Genomic DNA, 24,162 nt, shown 5'->3' on the forward strand with positions numbered 1-24,162 from the left:
CCCGGAAGTAACACGCTCCATTTATTCCGGGTTACCGCAGAGCACAACCCAAAAAGTGCTCAACCTGAAGCACATTCAACCAGAGGTACGACTGTATCCAGGTGGGCCCAGAAACGAGGGAAATTACTGTTAAACTCAACATGCACATTCACTGCTGTACACCTGGCTAATTTTAGCTGCCTTTGTAGCTCAAATCGACACTTTGCAGGGACCACCAGCCCCCAAGCAAAATTCTAAGAAGGTCACTCATCATCATACCCACTGCTCTGCAGCTGTCTATCACTCACTGTCGCAACTCATATTCCTTCCTCCTCCAGCACAAGGAATAAAGGTTATAAACTCTCATGCACACATATAATCTAGTTCTCAGACTAGTTTTTGAACTTGGTACTATTTTCAACCCTTTCAGGTACACCACTTCTAAAATGTACCATATTTTTCGCTCTATAAGACGCACCAGACCATAGTTTTTGGAGGAGGAAAACAAGAAAAAAAATATTCTGAATCCCAGAAGCCAGAAGGATCGCTGAACAGCAAAAGCAGCAATCCCTCTTGCTGTTCTGGCTTATGGGACAGCTGCGCAGCCGGCATTCGCTCCATAAGACGCACACACATTTCCCCTTACTTTTTAGGAGGGGGAAGTGAGTCTTATAGAGCAAAAAATACGGTACTTTGCAAAATGCACCAGCAATGTTACGCTTCCTTTATATTGAGATATGGCAAACCTGTGGGGGCAACCCAGTGTTGCACTCTAAACTCCCATCAACCCCTGCAAGTATGGCCCACGGTTGGGGGGGGGGAAATAGGAATTAACACATATGATCATCTACAGTTGCAGCTTCCACTCCTGCTTTATGGAATAAATGAATGGGTTTTCTCTCAGCCTCATTTCATGATAAACTAGCAAAAATAGTTGTTTTTAATGTTATGGAGATGCCTTTCCCCCCTGTCATTTAACTGTGCAAGGATGAGGGTCTGCAGAGGGACAGTGAGGACACTCAACACAAAAAGGAAAACATAAGAAACCCTTTTATTTGTTTACAAGACAACTTTTCAATATGAAAAAGCAGGGATTTTTTTTCCTTTAAAAAAGTAAGATGAGGCAGGGAAGAAATGAGTGAGAAGCGAAAGGGAAAAAGATGCTGAGGCAACAAGCAGGAGATTGAAAAAGCCAGGCTCTGTGGTGGCAGTGGGACCTTTCAGATGTATGACCCTGTTTAGGAAGATTCAGAACTAATGTCCCTTTCCACTAGCTCAGCGATCCCTTGGAACAACATGCCTTCCTTAGCTACTTCCTACAGGTTGGATACTACAACAGAAGACTGATCTACATCAACAGCAAAAAAGAGGCTTAAAAAAAAAATCAGACATTTGAGTATTCTCATGGATAAAGAGCTCACTGAAAACAAAACCCAATTCAGTTCCTCTTTCCTAATGCGGTTCCTCTTTCCCCAACCACCCAAAATATTCAAACATGGAATCTCCCAGTCCCTTTTCAGACAAACCTTTCTCCCATCTGCTCTGTGTGTGCAGGTCTTTGCTGCCCTTTTAAGTGCTAACCTCCATCACTCCTCACTGACCTTTAGCCTTACCTCAAACTTTTACAACTGTGAGCAAAAGCAAACTAAGCCATGGGTACTTCGGATTTGTAGCTACCTTTCAGACAAAGTATTTTTTTAATGGTAGTTATTTCTTCGAACAGCAGCTTGCCTTTTGAGTTGTGGCACGATTCCCTTGCGATCTACTGCTGCTTGTGTTTATTCCAACTAAGAGTGCACCCAGCACTTTGGGCCCAAACAAATCAGCAATGTCTCAATCTCTGCCTCAACCTTTGGTAGGGGTCCAAAATGCTATTCAGGACAAAAAAAGAGAGTGCTTTGCTCTTTTCTCCTATAGCTCCAGGGCTTTTGAGAAGCCAAGGCAAGGAGAAAAGTTCTAATGAAATAGTTTGAAGGTCAGGCTTTTGGAAATCATATTTGGCAAAATCAGGGAGAGGGAAAGAACCCTCTTTGGCTTTCACACTACTTTTGGCTGACTTCACAAACAAGAATAGGACACAAACATCCAGAGGCACAGACCCTGGAGGCAATGAGCATTAAATGAAGAGGCAGGTGCCTGGCATGCCAAGTGTTTTTATATTGCAGGCATACCATGCAGGTAGACATATAACCCGGTGGTTCCTGCAAAGAGAACTTGCATTTTGTTCTCTTGGTCAACAATTGCCTTCTACGTTAATGTTGGTTGCTTTAAGGTGTTCCAGGGGCAAGATGATCCACTGACAGATTTTTTCAGAAACTAACATACAGGGAAGACCAAGCAGTCTTTAGAGAGTGACCTACTGGGGTAGGAATCCACCAGACTTCAAACCATTTAAACACCAATTCTGCAGGCTACCCCAAAACTAAACCCCAACTTCCTATTAGAAAATGCACTTTGAAACCATTGGCCTGTGGCTCAGATTAGCAGAAGTCAAATTATGATTTTCTACTAAAGCCAGATTGGACAGAAAGAACGAACCTTGCCTTTCAGGAACATGCTTCCATTTTAAAGTCAGCTACCTTTCTACTTTTATCTGGAATGGGTCCCCGTGTCAGAACTGATCCAACATCCTCACACCCTTTTGCAATTAAAAAGGCTCTCGGCCTTGTTGCTTCTTAACAGCTCACTTGATTAACTATGGCAGATCAGGGAAAGGAAACCAAACATCACTAGTGACCAAATATAATCATGGATAGACAGAACCTCTTCTGTCTTTTTCTGCCACTCTCAAGGGACTCTGAGCAGCCGTTTCATTGTTAAATCAGCCACAGGCTGTTCCCACCACTGAGAAGAAATGCAGAGAGGGTTAAAATGGAGAGACTGGCCCATTAAGAGACGCAGGAAGGGGTTGACAGGCTGGAGAGGAAGGAAAAAGAAACAGAACGTGGAGATGCAGGGTTTTTGTTTTCAATTTTTATTTTTGTGCGGATTTATTGACTTTTCTGTTTTGTTTCCCGAACTGCCAGCAGACTCGCCTCAAGCTTCCTCCTCGGCCTCTTCGCCGAAATCCTCCTCTTCCTCCGCCGTGGCGTCTTGGTACTGCTGGTACTCGGACACCAGGTCGTTCATGTTGCTCTCAGCCTCTGTGAACTCCATCTCATCCATGCCCTCGCCCGTGTACCAGTGGAGGAAGGCCTTGCGCCGGAACATGGCCGTGAACTGCTCGGAGATGCGCTTGAAGAGCTCCTGGATGGCCGTGCTGTTGCCGATGAAGGTGACGGCCATCTTGAGGCCTCGGGGAGGGATGTCGCAGACGGCCGTCTTGACGTTGTTGGGGATCCACTCCACGAAGTAGCTGCTGTTCTTGTTCTGGACGTTCAGCATCTGCTCGTCCACCTCCTTCATGGACATGCGGCCGCGGAAGACGGCTGCGACAGTTAGGTAGCGCCCGTGGCGGGGGTCGCAGGCTGCCATCATGTTCTTAGCATCAAAGACCTGCTGCGTCAGCTCGGGCACCGTCAGGGCGCGGTACTGCTGGCTGCCCCGGCTGGTCAGGGGGGCGAAACCGGGCATGAAGAAGTGAAGGCGAGGGAATGGCACCATGTTGACCGCCAGCTTGCGGAGGTCGGCGTTCAGCTGCCCGGGGAAGCGGAGGCAGGTGGTGACGCCGCTCATGGTGGCCGAGACCAGGTGGTTGAGGTCGCCGTAGGTGGGCGTGGTGAGCTTGAGGGTGCGGAAGCAGATGTCGTACAGAGCCTCGTTGTCGATGCAGTAGGTCTCGTCCGTGTTCTCCACCAGCTGGTGCACGGAAAGGGTGGCGTTATACGGCTCCACCACGGTGTCGGACACCTTGGGAGAGGGCACCACGCTGAAGGTGTTCATGATGCGGTCGGGGTACTCCTCCCGGATCTTGCTGATCAGGAGCGTGCCCATCCCGGAACCGGTGCCGCCGCCCAAGGAGTGGGTCAGCTGGAAACCCTGGAGGCAGTCGCAGCTCTCCGCTTCCTTCCGGACCACGTCCAGGACAGAATCCACCAGCTCGGCACCTTCTGTGTAGTGGCCTTTCGCCCAGTTGTTCCCAGCTCCGCTCTGGCCTGTAGGAGGCAGGAGAAGGGGGAAGAAACCATGACGCTTGGGCCAAGCTGGCTCATTCTCACAAACACACCTCCCGTGGCTTCCCAAGCCCACATCATTCACATTCGGTGTGTCTCCCTGAACTTAAAACTAGATACAGTCATACCTTGGTTTTCGTACAGCTTAGTTCTCAAACATTTTGGCTCCCGGACGCTGCAAACCCAGAAGTGACTGCTCCAGTTTGCAAACTATTTTCGGAAGCCGAATGTCCGGATGGCCTTTGGATTGGCTGCAGGAGCTTCCTGCAGCCAATCAGAAGCCGCTCTTTGGTTTCTGAATGTTTTAGAAGTCGAACGGACTCCATTTGACTTCCAAGGTACAACTGTAAATCCTTTCCCCAGTAGCAAAGAACAACTCTCTTGGCGCAACCTGTTTTAAGAAAACCAACCGAGTGCAGCTCATATGCATCTTCTGCTTGGATAAGGCTAAGAAGTTCGCTACATGAATATGGCCCAAAAAGGGGAAAGACGCTAATTATGGACTGTTGGGACATTGCAAAAGTTGGAAGGACAAACCAATCCACCCAATGCTAGGCAGTGATCAGAGATGCAGCTCAAAGGGGCTATATCCACAAGGAACAATGTAATAATAATAATAATAATAATAATAATAATAATAATAATAATAATAATAATTTATATGCTACCTTAGGGGGCCTTAACTCCTCTACAGCAGTGGGGGGGGGGATCTTGGTGCCCTCCAGATTTTGCTGGAATGCAAATCCCACCATCTCCGACCGCTGCCCGTGCTCATCGAGGCTGATGGAGAGCTGGGAGTGGGAGGATCGCAAGTTCCCCCAGCCCTGCCCTAGATGCGCTGCTCAGGCCATTGGGAAGTCTTTTAGAGGCAAGGCTTAACATCATTTTGGGCAGCTCACAGATGGCCAATTGCCTACAAAATTTGTGTACGCAGCAGCGCTTCCTTTGCCAGGCTGATTACAGGGGGAGAGAACATGTGGTGAGAAATGGCTCCTGGACATCACTCCCTGTTACTCTCAAAGCCTGGTGTCTCTTATGCACAACTGGGGGGGGGGGGAGGGAAGTAACAGAAGCAGAAGAGGAATTGTGGCGTTTCCACTCTCCCTGAAACTGACCGAAAGTGCACACCCGCACCTTCTCCATGGGAGCAACCTATTCTCTTCTCCTTTCCACGATAAAAGAGGCCAACCCAACTAGTTTACAGGAGGCATTTGTTTGCGGTCCTATCCCCCTTCCCTCCCAACTACAGATAGAAACAGCAAAGATTGAGATTGCATCTTACCAAACACGAAGTTGTCTGGTCTGAAGATCTGACCGAAAGGTCCAGACCTCACGGAGTCCATAGTTCCTGGTTCCAGGTCAACCAAGATGGCACGAGGGACATATTTGCCACCTGGGAGAAAGAAGGGCAAAGGATACCTGAGAAAGAGGACTGCGGTTCCCCATCCATGGCCCCTTCCATAACAGAAACCATGTTGCTAGCTTCATATCCATTCAAGTTAAACGCAAGCTTTTTAATGACGTTCAGGTTTATCAGTAGAATAGAATAGTAAGTCACCAAGGAGCTTTGAGAAGGAAAGTACATTAGAATACAAGCTGTTTGCAAGAGACACTTTGGACAGTGAACAAATGTGTGCTGGGACTGATGACACGGCTTGAAGGCTCATTTGAGCTCAAGGGTGCTTCATCTATTAATTTACTGCCTGCACGTGGGGATAGCCTCCTATATAGATCCCTGGTAGGCAAAGTATCAAGGGATGAAAAACAATTTGAAGCTTATCCCTACATAGCAAAAGGAAGGGAGTAGATCAAGAGTGCAGCACCAAATACGAGAGAGAGGCAAGCAGCAAAATGGCACTGGAAAGTGTAGGGAGATTTTGAGTCATTTCCCCCGCTCATTCTGGTGGAAGCCTCCCTCGTGGTCCCTAAAATTCTGCTGGTTGGGTTATTCTGGTCCAGCAACACCTATCCAAGCTCCATTTTGAGGCTTGCCTTCCCCACCCTCAGCAGTTAAGAGCTAGGAGCTTGCATTTAAATTACAGTGGTACCTCTAGTTATGAACTTAATTCGTTCCAGAGGTCCGTTCTTAACCCGAAACTGTTCTTAACTAGAGGTGTGCTTTCGCTAATGGGGCCTCTTGCTGCCACTGCGCCACCAGCACACGATTTCCGTTCTCATCCTGGGGCAAAATTCTCAACTCAAGGGAACTCTTCCAGGTTAGCGGAGTTTGTAACCTGAAGCATTTGTAACTCAAGGTACCACTGTATTATTTTTTAAAGCTAACACAATGAAAAGATTAAATTCTCTAAAGACTGAAAAGGTGGCACAAAGCAAGCTCTGGCAGTATGACCCTGAAATGCACAAATCCAGTATACACGCCTTCTCGCTTGGGAAACTTTCCATATTCCCTTTTCCTACTTATACATAGGACAAAAGGTATAATAATGAGAAGAAATGGTAAGGAAGCCAGAAAAATGCAGGTTATTCAGATACAGAGTTATGCACGCTATTTGCAAAAGTAACTTTGTGAATCAAAATGTTCCAGAACACCTTGGGGGTGGTTAAAGAGACAAATACTCACCTGTGGCTTCATTGTAGTAAACACTGATGCGGTCAAGCTGTAGGTCACTATCGCCATGGTAGGTGCCAGTGGGGTCGATCCCATGTTCATCACTAATCACCTCCCAAAACTGCAGGCAATAAGAAGAAAAGGAAGATTCAAGTTAATGGCCGTGGACACACCCCAGTCATGGAAGCAGCACGATGTGACCACAACGTATCAGGAAATCAGTTCTGGCTAAGGCAACACATGCCTGAAGCCACATCAAGACTGGGTTAATGCAATGTGCTCTACCCTTCAGAAGCAGAAAGCATCCAGCATGCACCAGCTAGAATGTTTAGCAGGACCATCCTGCCATGTTGCCACTGGTCACCATTTCGCTCCCCGACACAATTCAAAGAGGTGACTTATCTAAATGGATTGTGCCCAGGATACCAGTGGGATCTCCTCCCATGCTACCCAGCCCACTCTCCAAGATCAGGAGGAGAGGGCCTTCCACTTAGATTGGAGACACAGTTGAGGACAATGACAATCGCAAGAGGCAGGGCCTTTTTAGTGCCTGCACCAATATCACGGAAGACTGCCATGCGCAAGCATGACTAGCCTTCTCTGGTTTCTTTTCACCTGTTTGTAAACAGGGAACACTGTGCAACTGATTGCTGTACGTGTGCGGCACCCACAGGAGTTTCTCCACGTTGCAAATGTGCCCACAGGCCCAAAACGGTTAGCAACCCCATTCTTCTAAAAACAACAAAACTTTCATGACAACAGGTTGTAGTCCTAATTGACAGGAACGCAGCACTCTTCATCTAGCAGCAGCACTCTACTGCACAGCGGCTGCTCAGTGGTGAGAGAAGTGAACTTTGCACATGCTCAAGAGCTACTCGTGATCACCTCAGGCTGTTCCAGGTCGAACCTGAACACTGAAATCTAGTTCTGTGGCCCTGTGCCAGCTGAAATCAAGACCTGGAATACAGATTTGGGGAAAGCAGAAATACGAGTGGGAGAGCGAGCGAGAGAGAAAATGCTAGACTCCTTCCACACTACCTTAAAAGGAACATCTCCGCTCCTCTCCCCCATCCAGTCATCTTAAAGGAGAGACTGTTCGTATCTCCCTCAGAGGCAGATGGGCTGACTCAGCAGCTGCAGCAGCCAACACAAGCACTGCCTTGTTCTCCTGGAAGGCGAGCCATGGATGGGGAATGGCTTTTAGCTGCAGCAGTGTCCATTGGCTTTCCCCTGATCTAGAAAAAGTAAACACCCTTTCTCAAGAGAAACTAAGGGGGCACAAACTTCATAATCAGAGCCTCTGTCTCACACACATACCCTGAAAGCAGCACCCCAATATATCCTTCTATTTTATTCAGTTACGGTTCACTCCTAAGTGAAGTTGTGTTCTCACTCCCAGAAGGCCTTGCTCCATTGCTAGGAATCAGAGGGACGCCATTTTGTTTTAAAGCAAACTTCCTTCAACAATGGGGCCCCAGATGTCATTGGACTACAACTCCCATCAGCCCCACTCAAGTTTAAGTCAGTGGTAATGGGAATTGTAGTCCAACACCATTTAAGGACCCAGGGATCGAATAACGTTGCTCCAAACCACAATTACAAACTTTTGCCTTGTGAAATCCATCAGGCCGATGGTTTCACATTGAAGAGGGCAGTGTCTCTTCACAGTACTGGTCCAGTCGATTAAAGTGCATTGTTGTCTCAAGAACAAGTGGTTTCCAACTTGCCCTGCTCCATCTTGCCCTGCACTTGAGCCATCGGACACCCTCAGTAACAGAGGCAATTCTGATCCGGGGTCATATTTAACAAGGAATGGGGGGCCTTTTCTGCAGTGGCCCTACATCTCCCCAACACTACCAGCTGTGATCTGACAGGCCCCAATACATCAGAAGAGCCTTTATGTCTGCTTTTTCTTGAGCTGTGGTCCAACTGCTGGTTTTTCTTGTATTTTTGGCAGAATGTTTGATGCTTATTTTCACTTTATTTATCAATTTTGTTGTCATACTGTATTGTAACTGCACACCAACTTCAGAGCCTCCACCCCACCCCAAAAACAGTATAGAAGTATTTTAAGCGGATAAACATGATGCTGGACGAGTCTGTAACCTGAAGCGTATGTAACCCGAGGTACTACTGTATTGGAAATTTCCAAAATGGCAGAAAGCCTTGATTGGGATCGGGAAGGGCTTTACAGGAAAAGAACAATAGACAAGTTTTCCTTGGCCCCTGATTTTGTGTTGCCACAGACCATGGCAAGTTTTTGTAACACGCTGCTCCAAAACACCATTTCTGCGTACCTGCCCCCTCACCCATCCCCACAGCCAAGCTGGCAATCAGGAAATACTTTGCGGGCCTGTTGAGCCACCAGCCTAGCTCCCGATTTAAATCTTAAGGTCCTTGGCATGCAGACATTAAATATAACCCCGTCAAGAGTGCAAGCCACCTGCTGCTGCTGAGGTTCTAACAAGGTGCATGTGTCTGAGACACACACTTATGGGTGCTGCACCTGCCAACATGACTACACACCAGACACCTCCATCCCCATTAACCTAGCTGGGACAGACAACACCCCCCCCTTCAGATGCCTCTTCCGCCCCCTTCCCCCAGCTCCAGGGTCTTCAGGCCAGCTGCTTCGAACATGAGCAAGGTCTCTCACACATGCCAATAAGCTTTCAACTGCATGGACTGGACAGATGGCAAAGGACTGAGGTTAAGCTGCTTGTATCCGGCCTTTGTGAATCAATTCCCCAGCGGGGGGGGGGGGGATTAGAGCTCCTTCTGGAAGCTGGAAGTCCCAAACAGGAGAGAAGAATTAGTTGAGGGAGCCCAATTAGACGCAGGGAAGGAAAAGAGACATGCCCAAAGGCCAGCGTGATGAAATAAAAGACTATTTCCACTGGTGGGGGTGGGACGCAGGTTAAAACCAGGAGAGAGAAAAGCAAAGGTATCTTGTGAATTAAGATAGGGAGCAAAGGCCAAGCATTAGGACAAGCCAAGGGCTCCGGACCTCTCCTTCCCAGTGCAAGCAGCAACACAGGTTTCCGTCAGCTACTCAGACATTCAAGACTAGGCAGCCGAGATACAAAAGTGGAGCCCCCACTGCTGTTCATGAAAACTACACAGTGCTATTTGCATCTCAGCTCGCTGCTGTGTTTTTTTTAATGGGTCTGTAAAACACCCACAGAACTAGGTTGCCTGGGTAGTTCTTAAGTGCAACAGATATATATGTACTTGGGGTTACTTTATTCTGAGATAAGGTTAGGAATCTGACGGGGACAGGAGGAAATTTGGCGGTGATAAATTAATATCTCGCACTGCCTGGTGCCTTCCCCCTAGTCCGGATAAGAGCAGAAGCTATAGGGCGATGCAGGAAGGCATTGGATAGACTCAGCTGTCTATCCTGAACATGTTTCCTCTAATCTTGGAAAAGAAGCCTGATTCTGAAGTTGGAGCCCTACAGAACCACTGAGATGTTAGTCTGTGATCGTGACAGGTGATGGCATCATGACCCATCTTGCCTGCACCCCTAAGGTTGATAATAATAATAAAATTTTATTTATATCCTCACTTTATCCATCAAACAGGAGGAGTTGCCCCCCTTGCCTAAGCTTGCTATGTTGGAGAAGAGAGCAGTTCATTGAGGAGCCGGGAGACAAAAACTATGAAAATTATGTGCAAATTCCTCTGTGTGTGTGTGTGTGTGTCACTCTCAGGGATGCCCTTCACTTCTATAGAAATCAAATCCAGTAGGGAAAGGGTTACTATACAGCCCCATCTGTCCATCCCCTGTGATGAATGGGGAGGGAGGCCCCTTAAGCTGCCACAGGAATCCATCTCATGGTCTGGGGAAAACAGAACTCCATTTTCCATTTCTGAGGACACCCCTCCCTCCCCATCACCTCCCTTTAGGCCACAGCTGTGGGTGGTTGGACAAAACATTCCACACATTTTTCAGCGCCAGGGTAATGGTTGACTGGAGGGACACGGACTGACCAAACCACCCTTACACACACACACCCACACACCCAAGGGACACTCTTACCAAGACAGCTGCTCGGAAGGAAAGGATAACTAAGAAGGCGGACACAGCAGACCTTAGCTCTGCCCGGGAAAAATTAACAACAGCGCTGCCGAAGTTCAAGGGACTTTCACCCTGTGTGAAATCTAGTCACCCAATGTTGATGAAGGGAGACATATTCTGGGTCCTTCCCACAGAGCATGAAGGACTTTTAAATTCTGGGGGGACATTTACAAGATTGCTGCCTGTTTCTACTCAAGAGAAGGCAGCCAGGAGCTCAGCACAAGCCTTCTTTGGCCAACTAAGAGCCTGTTGGATCAGAGTGTACAGCTACAGAAGGAGAGCAGCCACTGTGGTCAATAGCCACTGATAGCCTTTAACCTCCACAAATTTGCCTTATCCTCTTTTGAAACCATCCAGTTGGCTGGTTTCATAGTTTAATGATCCGCTGTGTGAAGCACCTGCTCTGTCCTGAATCCTTCATCATTCAGTTTCATTGCATGTCCACGGGTTCTACTACTTTCTCCCATGTCAAAAGTTGTCTCCTTATGCACCTCAGCTGCAATCTGGTTTGCCTGTCAAGCAGATTATGAGAGGAACCTTCAGGAGGAGCCTCTCTTGCTGCTCACACTGGGAAGAAGGGGGTTAAGAGAGAATTGCCCAAATTGACTGCATGGGAGAGAGCCCATGGGCCAAGTTAAATCCTCCAATGCTTTTTCAGTTAAAGACATCCTTCCCAGACACCCTCAATTATCCGAAAGGCTCCCATGAAGAAAACAGGGCACACTTCGTTTTCTGTTGCAACAGACGGCAAGAACAATGGGTGGATGCTGCAATGAAAGATTTCAGGTAAACTCTAGGAGAAACTTCCTTAAGGTAAGAGGTGCTGAGACAGTGAAACAGATGGTCTTAGGAGATATGGTGGGCTCTCCCTTACTTGAGGAATAGGAACCAGGGATGCTGTTGGTGAAAGATCCTGCACCAGGTATGAGGTTGGGATAATCCCATCTGACTCCTTGAAGTGTTGTGATTCTAGAGCAGGCTTCCTCAAACCTCCAGATGTTTTGAGACTACAACTCCCATCATCTCTGACCACTGGTCCTGCTAGCTAGGCATCATGGGAGTTGTAGGCCAAAAACATCTGGAGGGCCGAGGTTGAGGAAGCCTGTTCTAGAGCAAGGAATTGGCATGGCAATTTCCCCACGCCATAGCAGGGTCTCACAATTACTTCAAGGCGACTTACTTAACACTTAAGTCATTCTGTCATTCACAATCAAAGAGGCTAAAGTAACTTTTGCTACATTTCCCAAGCTTATAAAAGGATTCCCCCCTAACTCGTGTGGAACAAGGGACTGTAGCTATTCCAGATTAATGCAAAGTAGAATAAGGCAATTTTTTCTGCCTCTCTCTAGCTCCCTCCTCAAAAAGGGGGGGGGATTAGAGTACTAATCTACCTAACTTTGAGGACAATTAAGGGACGCTGAGATCATTTATGTAAAGTGCTATGTGATCATGCAGCACTATCTCATAAACATGGTTGTTCTAATCTTTTAACAGCAGCATTATATGCCCATGTTTTGAGATCACTCCCATATAGGTTAATATTTAACATTAACTGCATTTTTGTTCTAGTAGGTAGATTAAGACCTACGGTTATGTAAACACCTGCTATGTGTATCAGCTACTGCTATTGGGCGATTAAAGTTATCATAGAGTCCTCATGTGATCAAGTGACAAGGCCACTGTGTAATGCTCACAGGCATCTCACAGGGATCTACGTCAAAAAGGATATTTTAAATATTTCAGGCTCCACCGTTACGAACAAGAGCAAACTGTGGCAGGGGTTCGTTTAGGAGCAAGGCAGGCTATATTCTCATACTGCAAAGAAGTAATTATCAGGAACCTATTTCCCAGAGCACCTCAGATGATGCACAGTGAAAATAGCCACGGCTCTGTGTCATTCCTTCCCCAAAAAAGGCATTAGGCCTACTCTGGGCATGCTCAGAGCATTCGCAGATTTATATATCCTAAAAGGGACCTGCATTCCTCATTCCTTCTTGCTTTAATAGCTGAAACGGAACAAAAATTGTAGAAGGGAGTTTATGGTGTGTTAGGGAATGCTTGCACTACCAAAGCCATTATTGGGTTTTATATGGCTTACACCGCCATGGCTTGCTTCAAAGAATCATGGAGCACAGCTGTAGTTGGTTCAATCCCATGGAATATCCAAGGAGGGCTAGGAAAAGATCCCCTCTCTTAAATCCTGGAGAGCTTCTGCCTAGATGAGGCAATGCTCCCATTCAGTAGAAGGCAGCTTCCTTTGTTCCCATGGGAATTGTGTTTTATGGTCCTCAGAATCCAATTAGCATCTTCCCCAACCAGCCTCTCATCTTCTCAAATGTTTCGAGTCCCTAGTATGGACGCAGCCTTAAGTCCCAGATGGCTGTGGCTGATGTGACCTGCAGTCCAACAGCACAACTGGAGGACACAAAAGCAAGTAAAAGCTGCCCTGAGGTCAAGGTGGAACAGTGCAGACATGACAGGCTGCGGCCTAGTCGCGTCCCCCCCAAACACCATTCAGGGACAGGTATATCCTGTAGGGAAAGAGGAGTGAAGAACAGAGAAGTTAACCACGAATCAACAGACCATCTATACTTGCCCAACTCCAAACTTAATATTGTCTTATCGTGGAGTGGAGTGGGTGTGTCAGGGAAGAGAGGGACAGTACATAGAAAATGAATTTTGTTGTGACCAAAAATGTTCTCAAAGCAAGAGAGGGGAACCCCAGGCCTGGCAGTGGGAAGGCTAAAATGCATGCTAATCTTTTCTTTTCTTAACGCATTCCATCATGAAGACCAGAGTCAGAAAAGTACTAATGCTGGTTCTACCACTGCTGCAGGAAGTTGTACTTCAATTCGAAAACACCCGCTATTTTCTTTAGAGAATTCCCTCCCCAAGATAGTGGAGACTCACAATCGCTTCACACATTTTGATTTTTAGACGTACATCTAAAACGTAGCATGGAAGAGAAATCTAACTAGTATACAATAATCTCTTAGCTGAATTCAGAGCCAGAGTTGAGTGGCCAACATTGGTTAAGTTACAAAACAAGGCAACAAAAACTGTGTGACCCTACAGATCCCTTCTTCAAATGCCCTATTGAAGTTACCAAGGCTGCATTTACACTTTACCTTTAAAGCGAATTCTTCCCCTCAAAGAATTCTGGGCACTGTAGTTTTCAGGGTTGATTGGAATTGTCACTCTGTGTGGAGTTAACTACAGAGCCCAGAATTCTTTGAGGGCCAGAGTGTGCTTTAAAGGTAGTGCGAGTCACACCAAATTGAAACATTTAGCACCCTTGCAAAACATTTTTTAAAAACCCACAAAAAGCTAACTTGAAACTAAGCTACTTTTTGTTTTACAATAATCTCTCAAATTTATCCATACTTTAGGGCCAAGTTTGCTTGTTTAAATGGAGAACGTTCAAAAGATCTGACAGCTTATGTCGCCTTACAATTTGTCCCACTTGAGGGCTCTGGATTAGTTTTTTGTCTTGATGGCTGTGCCAAAGCAACTCTGGACGCCTGTGTGTGCCATTTGTTGGCTAAACACACCCAAGGCACTGCAGAGCCATTAATTTTTAAATACACCAGGGGCGGGGGGCAGACTCACTTGGTCTGGCCTCACCCCGCTACAGATCCAAGCTGGCAAGAAACTGCATTTAAAAAAAAAAAGCCAAGCTAAACACCTACTAGAATTGACAGCTCTAAGAGGTTCCAGAATACGTAGCTCTGGTAGGAAGTTTTTGCTCAAAGGAAATGGGGGGCACGTTCCAAAATTGATGCTCATTTTGTAGAAAGATATGGCAACAATGCACCCGAGGAGAGTTCTTCGGCTCGGCTGTGGGAGACAGAACACGCTCTCTCCTCTTTTTTTAATTCATCAGGTGCCAGCAGAGATCCGCAAACACGCCCTCCTGCATACGAAAGAATGTGCCGCAATGTAGGTCATACAGAGGTGAGCTGGGTGGGGCACCTGGGAAATTGCAGGCACTGGGGTTGCCTGGCTTAGGTGCATCTTCAAGCATCATCATAAAAGAGGTAGCATTTTACTCATCAGCTGAGTATTCGGGTATTGGGACCACAATCCCCTAGTATGAAAGATTTCCATAGTATTTTCTAAGCCCAGTGCAACAGGAAGAAGGCTGGTTAATCAGATTCTCTTTATCTCTCTCCCCCAACAAAGATCTACAGGGCAGTGCACCAAACTGGATGACTCTTGCCTGCAATTGCAACCTTATGCCCTCAACATCAATCCGTGTGTGTTTGAAATATATCATTCTTTTTAACCAGACACAAGTCAGTTTGTAGCCTTCCCAAGCTACTGACATTCCACCACATTCTAATAAGAGCAAGCGTGGTTTGCAGGTCAAGTTTAAACCTTAATGCCATCCTTTAATACATCTGGGTTTGGTGGCTCTTCTTCACACACACCCATATTAATGAGTAACTGTCACTCATTTTGCAGCGGTGGCAAAACCTGCCTTCTGCCCATCACAATGTGTATAGAGATGTCTCTGTGATCTCCCCTAAAGGTCCCTGTTTAAAGCCATGCACACACATCCAGTCTCACAAAATGGAGCATCTGACCAGTGTAAAATCCACCCACACTGATCTGGCCCCTTTCAATTCTACGGTTTTATGGGATAATTAAGCAGGCAAAGCTCTAAAAATATTGCCTTTAGGATTACGACTGCACCCCTCATTTAAGGTGATAAAATGTGGGAGGAAATCGTTCCTTGGTGCAATGTAGATTGACATAGTAATATGCAAGCTTTGGACCGCAGCAGATATATATTTTTTTGCCCAAGTGGAGAAGTGTCATGTGAAAAACCGAAGCTTGCACAGTTCTTTTACAACTACCAAACTCTTGACAAGATGTCCTTTATTTCTTTTACCCCTATTGTACTAGGGAAGCATATCAGCTACCCAATTATTTTTTTAAAAAAAGCTTATTCCTTCATTTAAAGATGTACCTCACAATAGCTCTGCACCATTTTGATTGTAATTTGCACCAGACAGAAAGTGAGCATTGGAAAATATTTACTATTTCCCGTTAAAAAGCACAAGGAATGTAGGGTCCTGGTTTGCAGAGAAGTGAAAATCCAAAATTCCCCTTTATTTTACTTCATTTGCATTGTGGGGAAGGGCTAGCAGCGGACCACAGGATGCTCTTCCATTGTTCCCAGCTCTACTGTAAGGGACACACCTTAAGAGCTGTCACTCCTTGCAGGTCTTGCCTAGCATACAAATAAGACCGCTATCCTCCAATCTGCGTACGCAGAACTACAGTCTTCTCTTTTTTTGTTAGTATGGCTTGAAGCCCAGCTCAAGTTGACCAGGCTCCTTTATTTTTTCGCTTGGAAGATGCTCTTACTATTCAAGCCAGCAAATGGAGAAAGAGATTTATCTTGATGCTCCCGACAGATGGGAGAAACCACAAGATTGCTACGTTTTTTAGGTCACACACACAGGCTCAATCTTGGTTTCTGCAGCAAGTAGTGCTAGAGAGAGTGCTACAACCCCTCCTCCCTCCCTTTGCTAGAAAGAGAGAGAGAGAGACCCACCCAAACCAGACAGCAGCCATTACAGGCACAAAGGACGGAGGAGAGTGGTGATGTGGCTACGAGACAGAGTCATCATTCCAAGGCAATTTGCAATAATGGGAAGGAAGAGAAGTAGCCCGGGAGCCTCGACACGGGAGGGAAAGAGGCTGGGGAAGGAAGGATCAAAGAGCACATAGAAATTTAAAGTGGGGGGGGGGGAGAGCAGAGCAAATGCGCCAGCCATCCAGCCATGTGCTCCTGCCTCGCAGACAAAGAAGGTGGAAGATGGTGGGCGTGCCATTCGGCGCCAGAAATGGCATTTGCTCAGCAGAAAACGGGAAAGGGCGCGCGGGGGGAGGGGAAAGGCGAAAAAAACCGTAGTTTCTTTTTTTTTAAGTCACGAGGCGTTTTCTTTCAATGAAAGAAGAAGATACCAAGAATCCAAATCGTTCTCCGCAGCATTCGACGGGTCATTGTTGCAACAAAATCACAACAGAGACCTCGCGGTTCCTTCCTCCCATTTTTTCTTTTTTTGCAAACAAAAGGATACTCTGACTGCGCCGGGTGGGGGAGGGGAAGGATCAGCTCCCACGTTTCCACGAGGGTGGGAGAGGCAGAAACGTAGCGGGGCATTACAGCACAAACTCTGCAGCCCCCCACCCCTTTGAATCTGGGGGTGGGAAAAGCACCCTCCCAAATCTAAGATTACAACGAAGCTCTTGCAATTGACCGGGGGGTCCCGGCTTTGCGGCCACCAACCTACTTTGCTACTAAATAGCAGCTTTTTCAAAATACACCCATGATCGAGTTTCGGCCCCTCTGCTTTTATATCAATAACAGTGTCGGTTTTTTTGTTTCGTTTCTTAAGCCATTTTCTTGGGAGAGCATCGGAGGGGCTTTTTGTTAAGCAAACAAAAACCAAACCCTAATATATATATATTTTTAAAAGCAGAATCCGCCCAAAGCCAGAAGGAAGCCGGGGTGTGGCGAACCACCGCGTGGTTCGCGCTAATCTGGTCCATTCCGTTGCAAGGAAGAGAAACCGTATTCTGCGCCTTGCACTTTAAGGAGCGGGCAGAGCAGCTGAGCCTCGATCAATTCCGCGGGGGGGGGGTCTTTTTTGGGGGGGGGAGTCAAGCCCTTTTGCTGGAGATACCCCCCTTTCTCCAGCTGTGTCGTGCGCGTTTTTGTCTCCCCACGCCTACCGATCATTCAAGACCGTTGCCCCCCTACTCTGCCGCTTTTTTACCCCCCCCCAAAAAACCTCCCCATCCCACCCGTTATCCCTTTCGGTTAAATGATCAATGCATGCATATTTGTGCATTTTATTCGGGCCAATTGCCACCCCAGGTTGAGAACAGGAAAACACGGTCGCGATGGAGCAGCCCGGGCTTTTGCTCCCCGCCTCCTCTTTGCCCTCCCAAAAAATTCAAATCGCACCTTCGTAGCGCAGCCGATTTGGCGCTTAAATCTACACGCAACGTTAGACCGATAGATCAACTGGCGCGCGCGCTCGCTCGCTCAACCCCAGCAAGCCGAGCGAGCGGGAATGGGGAGGGAGGAGATAATACAGCTTTTCTGGTTGACTCATCCGCCGAAGAGTCTAATCCCGTTAATTTTAAATCGCGGCATTTATTACGGGAAGACGGCACTCCTCCTCTTCCTTATTTTAGAGGAAGGTCTTTATTTTTATTTTTTTTAACCCACACACCAGTAAACATTGCTTTATAAAGCAAGCCCAAAGGCAGACACAGATACCCTCCCACCCAAATCCTTTTCATCCGGACAATGGCTTCGCCTACACAGGCAGCCAATGCACTTTCTAGAGAACCGAAAGAACGCCGCACGGCGTTAGAAAAATCGGATTATATTTAGCAACGACCACACGCTGAAAACAAAACAAAAAAAAGGTCAGAAACTCCTGCTACTGTCCTTATTTTAAAATTAAGCGCGCCGACGTGCAAAGCGAAATATTATGCCACCGTGGCAAGTACCTTAACCCGTTTTACCGAACTGCACCGCTGCACCCCTCCCCCAAAATAGGATCTGTTGCATTCACGCGAGAAATATATTTATGGCATCCTCACCTTAGCACCGATCTGGTTACCACATTGCCCAGCTTGAATGTGGACGATTTCCCTCATTTTGCTTGGATTTTTTTTTTTAATCACTTCCCCACACTTTTAGCTTGTACGCTTAAAACGCCGCGGTTTGATTTTTTTAAAAAAACACAGAACGTTGGGGAGCTCAAGGTTCTCTTCTCCGAACGCGGCGGCGGAAGCTGAACGTTCCAAAGAGGTTGGCGAGGGAGGCTGGCGAAAGCCAGACAAAGCTTTTATAAAGTAGCGGGCGGCCCGCGCTCCGATTGGTCGAAAAGACCCAGGGGCGCCGAGCTGATTGGATGGCGGCGACAAGAGACACGTGGTGGAACGAGGGGGAAGGCCGAGCTGGGTGTGGCGGCTGATAGAGGCGCAGGGGGATGTTGGGAGTTGCGATTTTCCTTTTGTTGTGACAAAATGGGGAGTAAGGGGACAGCTATCGAGGGGGCTTGGCATGATGGCGGGTGGTGCACATATAGTATGTATATTGATGCAGAATGCCGGAGCATGTCTGTGATGTAATATCGCAGGCACTGATTATATAGATGGTGTGCAAAATTGGCCACCCAATTTAATGCAGTCTCCCCCAGGAATGAAGGGCAAGCATTCATATGAAGTATACTTAAAAGCATGCAGGGAACCTGTGGCCCTGCAGATGTTGTTGCGCTGCGTCAGCCGCAGCCGGCAGGACCAGTGGTTAGAGCTGTCCGGAGGACCACTCAGCTCCCCATTCCTCAGTTGCACCACTGTGAGTGATAAATTAATCACTGTCAGAGCCTTGAGAATCAAGTTTTCTCTATTCCTGGGTAGCTTTGTCCTGGTCTATTTATTTGAAAATTAAAAAATAATAATGTGGTACCAGAATGTGTGTGTGTGTGTATTCACCATGACAGTGAAGAGAATAAATCCACAATATATGTGTAAAATAAGATTACATTCATGCAACGAGTTTGGAAAATATCACAAGTCTGTAGATCAGCTTAATATAATTGGATCACCCTGCAGAGAAAGCCTGGGAGAACAAAGGAGTTTTAAGCAGGCAACTAAATGCCAGTACTGGTGGTTCATTGCAGTGGCGTAGCGTGGGTTGTCAGCACCCGGGGCAAGGCAAGTAATTTGCGCCCCCTAACCCCGAGTGAGCCAGGTAGGGGCAGAGAGCTGCGAGTGCGAGCGCGCCCCCCCAGATGTTGCGCCCGGTGCGGCCGGCCCCCCCTGCACCCCCCACGCTACGCCACTGGTTCATTGGGAGTGCATTCTGAAGGGCATGTAGAGGTGTAACAAACTATGACTGAAATGTTGAGAATTGGCATTTTTATGAAGCAGGAACGTTTATTGGCAGGTTATGGTGTTTATTATTAGCAGATTGTTCAGTCTTTGTGCCATATGTTAAATATTTAGATGGACAGATTGCAAATTTGGTGCTATGTTTCATTAAAATGTTACCAGTGTGCTTTGATTGAATTAATAAGATAATGTTGCTATATATCTTTTGCATTTTTCCCCTTTGTGAGGTGTGGCTTGCTGTGCGAAAGTAGCATACCAATAATATTTCAATTTTATGTTTGAATCGCTGAATTGTTTTAACAGGGTTCTTTTATTCTACATTTTAATTATGGGTGTTTCTATTTCAGTGTTGTGTCATTGCTTATGATACCTGTAAACCACTAAGAAGCCTATTTTGACAAAATTAAGAGGAATAATACAATAATAATTATGAGGACCCCTTAATAAAATATTCAAACCCCACCCCTGACTCCTCCCTGCCACCCCCCAGGGACCCTATAAAACCTTTAGGGGGCTAGCCTCCCTCTACTAGGGTTGCCATATTTCAGAAAGTAAAAACCAGGACACCCCAAAAGTTTTTGAGCTTTTTTAAGGAAGAACCCATAATTTGAGCACTGGCTGATGTCTATATGGGATTGGTTTTGGTAGGACTTACTTTCCATGTAAGAGTACTGAGGACTGCTGCATCACTTGTCCAATCTTCCTGGCTTTTGAAGCACATTAGTAGGCTTCAGCGGGACACGGGTGGCGCTGTGGCTTAAACCACAGAGCCTAGGGCTTGCCGATCAGAAGGTCAGCGGTTCGAAGGGCTTGCCGATCAGAAGGTTGGCGGATCAGAAGGTCGGCGGTTCGAATCCCCGCGATGGGGTGAGCTCCCGTTGCTCAGTCCCTGCTCCTGCCAACCTAGCAGTTTGAAAGCACATCAAAGTGCAAGTAGATAAATAGGTACCGCTCTGGCGGGAAGGTAAACGGCGTTTCCGTGCGCTGCTCTGGTTTGCCAGAAGCGTCTTAGTCATGCTGGCCACATGACCCGGAAGCTGTACGCCGGCTCCCTCGGCTAATAAAGCAAGATGAGCACCGCAACCCCAGAGTCGGCCACGACTGGACCTAATGGTCAGGGGCCCCTTTGCCTTTTAGTAGTCTTCAGCACTTCCACGAACTCTGCTCTCTGGCAAGCCATGATGAGCAGCCGTTCATCCTCCCAACTTAGATGCTGCAAATGTAGGTGCTGGTGACTTGTCTGGGGTGCCTTGGCCCCACAGACCTCAACTAGGAAACTCACCACCCTTGGGCAGCACGCAGGTCGACAGATCACAGTCCTGGCCCCACCATGATGGGATGCAATTCTTTTTTTAAATAATATTTATTGCTTTTAAAGATTACAAAAAAGGAAAAGAAGAGAGAGAGAAAAAAGAAGACGACAAGAGAGAAAAAACAAAAAAAGAGAAAAAACACAATACAAAACAATATACAAACAGCACAAAACACAACCCAAACCCAAACCCATTAAACTAAACACATCAAATTAAACTAACCAAAACCCACTCCCTAACCCTAACCCTAAATAAAACAAAAACAAAAACAATTAAAAAACATACATACATCATCCCTTTTCCATTCTCTATCTTTCATTCCCTTGTTTCCTCGACCTCCTCTCACCTCCCTTTTTGTATTCCACTTCTAATAGTTTTTTCACCAAATCCTTTCCATCTTTCTCCATTTTCTATCATATTGTAAATAACATATTTTTTTAACCTTATTTTCCATTAAAACTAAAATACTTATATATGCTTAACTCCTTATAACATTTCTGCTAAGTCCATAGAATATCATTCCACCGTTTTTCTATCACTCATTAATTTTACCATATTTCTATATATAAACTTTAAATTTTCCAATCTTCTTCCACCATCTCCTCTCCCTGGTTTCGGATTCTGCCAGTCCTTTCCGTCCACTCCATATAGTCCACCAACCTGGAGATCTTATGTCCGAGGCTCTTAACTCTTTTCCAAGTCCCTTCTGCAGGTCTTCTTCATATTCTTTGATGCTAAAAATCAAATCTCGGGGAGGCTCCAACCCAACGGTACTTTTATTCCTTCTGGACAGGTCAGCCAAATTTCCATAGTTGAAACTGAGATCCATAAAGTATTTCAGAACATATTTCAAAATCCCTCCAAATCCAAAGGCCCCCAAAACTTCAATCTCCTCCCAACCCAAGTCCAAATCCCAAAAGTCAGTTAATCCCTGCATAGAGGGATCTTTCCAACTTTTCTTCTTCAGTCCAAGCCGGGGCCAAACCTCGAAATCTGACTTTTTCTAAAATCAATAATTAAAGGCCTCAACTTACAGTCCTCACTTTGCTTCTGTAAAGCTAAGGATCCCGCTTGTATTACTTTATGTTCAGCAACAGCAGCTTTCTCCTTCTCCTCCTTCTCCTCCACTATTTGTCCTGCCAAAGTAGATTCCTGTACCAGATCCTGAATTATTTCTGTGTTGTTGCTCGCTTTTTGACTCAAGTTAGTCACTTTCTGTTCCAAATTATCAACCTTAAAAGTCATGTTATCCGTCTTTTTATGAAGCTGTTCCAGCGAGCAGCTTATCTTACATAAAACAGTCACAATAGCTTCTCCTGTCAACATTTTTAAATGGTCCAAGGTCAATCTCTGGTTCTCAGAATCCTTATCTTGCAGCTGGAGATCTCCCAGTTACACTCCTGTAACAGTTTCAAAAACTCTCTTCCCTCTAGGGGGAAACAGTCTCCACTTGTATCAGTTCTTTCAAGCACAACTCAAGCATTAAAGATAGTTTCAGTTTTAAGTTACTTTTCCTCCTTTTTAAACGCAGAAAAGGACAATGGAAACAGTATCTTGCTCTTATTAAGCTAGCTGTCAAATCCGTTCTGTCAATGAACTCTCCCCAAACGTCCTCTGGCAGCCCGTTCCCAGGTTCAGAGCAGTGGTAATTTGATTTCTCACTCTCTCCTGCAGGCTCACTAGGTCCAAAATACCCCCCTCTTCTCCTGCTTCCAAGGGGGGTTTTGTATTTTAAACAGATGGACGTTTAATCCTTTGCCAAAAACTTTCAAAGACTTTAGCTTGTGACGTCTTTGCTTCATTCTATTTACAAAAGCGGAAGGCGGACTTCCTGTTTATGACCTTCCCGCTTCAGTGCCAAATTAAGGTATTAAGGTATTTAAAGATCCAATTTTCCGTTTTACTCACGGGTAGTTGTTTAAAATCCAATTGTCCACAGGAAAAAGTAAGCGCTGTCCGGCAACAGCAATGCAGCTTCACTCCGTGAAAGAAGCAGTCGATTCAAAGCACCGCGCCGCTCACCCCACGTCGCTCCGGATCCCCAAAACAGGGTTTCCCCATGAGTAGGGGAGGTGCAAAAGGTGCCAGCCGAATCCCAGGTTCACAAGCATCTCCCGCTTGTGATTTCTATGGGTCTCCGCCTTTGCCGTGGTGGTCAGACCCTGCTTTTCACGGAGCAAGTTCCTCCCGATCGGAGGAGCTCCGCCATTGTCAGAGGCGCCAACCCAGAAGTCCATGATGGGATGCAATTCCATTCAAACAATAGTTATGATTCCTGAATTTGCATCTACACATGTAAAAAAGCATCTGCAAATATTATGTGACTGGGTGCACAGAACAGCATTTATGAACACAAGTGAAAAGTGTCCCTGCTAAGCTCATCTCTATCTTCTGCCGCTACAGCCACATCAGCTTCCTTGTTTGGCCATTACTCTAGCTCTCTTTTATGGTTTGCATCAACGTCAAGGCTCTTGAGTTCATTTTCGAAAGCACTTCCCTCAGTGCTAGCCTGAAATGGGCTTGAAAGACCAGCGCCATCTGCCCCGTGCTAGAGGCAGGGTTGGCCCATTCATGAGACAAGGTGAGGCGACTGCCTCAGGCGGCAAAATTCACAGGGGCAGCCGATTCCAATGCCAATCTTTATTCAGGGCTGGCCCACCCACGAGACAAGGTGAGGCGACTGCCTCAGGCGGCAGGATCCACTGGGGCAGCAGTGGTTCCTGATGCCAATCTCTCCCTGCCTTTCTTCTGTTGTAGATCATCCTTCAGCCTTTCCTCCCTGGCAGGGAGGGGAGGGCCATTTCGGGGTCTGCCTCAGGTGCCAAAATGTTTCGGGCCCACCCTGGCTAGAGTCTCCCTGCACCATTCAGACACCAAGTCTTACTTTTATCTTGCTCTGGCCGGCAAAGAAGGGGCACGGGAGCTGTGCTTCCACAGCCTGTCTGGCTTCTGTACTGACTGCGGGGAAAGTTAGTGGAGCAGGACCACACAGGAGAGGCATGGCCTGTGGGGAAGGGGAGAGTCTGGTGGGCCAGCTTGAGAGGGCTTGTTGTTGTTTAGTCAGTGGCGTAGCGTGGGGGGTGCAGGGGGGGGGCGGGCCGCACCGGGCGCAACATCTGGGGGTTAGGGGGCGCAAATCCATGGGTTAGGGGGGCGCAAATCCACGGGTTAGGGGGCGCAAAT

The 24,162-nt window shown here is 46.8% G+C and overlaps 1 protein-coding gene across 1 annotated transcript; it reads right to left on the bottom strand.

Moving 5' to 3' along the window:
- Positions 1 to 1,011: 1,011 nt before the first annotated feature.
- TUBB (tubulin beta class I) lies at positions 1,012 to 19,974 on the bottom strand. The gene is made up of 5 exons (XM_083601986.1): positions 19,613 to 19,974; positions 18,371 to 19,438; positions 6,673 to 6,781; positions 5,374 to 5,484; positions 1,012 to 4,073 (listed from the first exon to the last, which is right to left on the bottom strand). The coding sequence occupies exons 2-5, from the start codon at positions 18,425 to 18,427 to the stop codon at positions 3,016 to 3,018; spliced, it is 1,335 nt and encodes a 444-aa protein (XP_083458112.1). The 5' UTR covers positions 18,428 to 19,438; positions 19,613 to 19,974; the 3' UTR covers positions 1,012 to 3,015.
- Positions 19,975 to 24,162: the final 4,188 nt, after the last annotated feature.

Source organism: Podarcis filfolensis (genome assembly GCF_964270895.1).
Source record: "Podarcis filfolensis genome assembly, chromosome: 2".
NCBI classification, from domain to species: Eukaryota; Metazoa; Chordata; class Lepidosauria; order Squamata; family Lacertidae; genus Podarcis; species Podarcis filfolensis.

Coding starts and splice junctions, on each gene's coding strand:
- TUBB (XM_083601986.1), bottom strand. CDS start 18,427: ATGAGGGAAATCGTCCACATTCAAGCTGGGCAATGTGGTAACCAGATC. Junction 6,782..18,370: donor GTAACCAGATCGGTGCTAAG/GTGAGGATGCCA, acceptor TATTGCCTGCAG/TTTTGGGAGGTGATTAGTGA. Junction 4,074..5,373: donor ACCAGACAACTTCGTGTTTG/GTAAGATGCAAT, acceptor TGCCTCCTACAG/GCCAGAGCGGAGCTGGGAAC.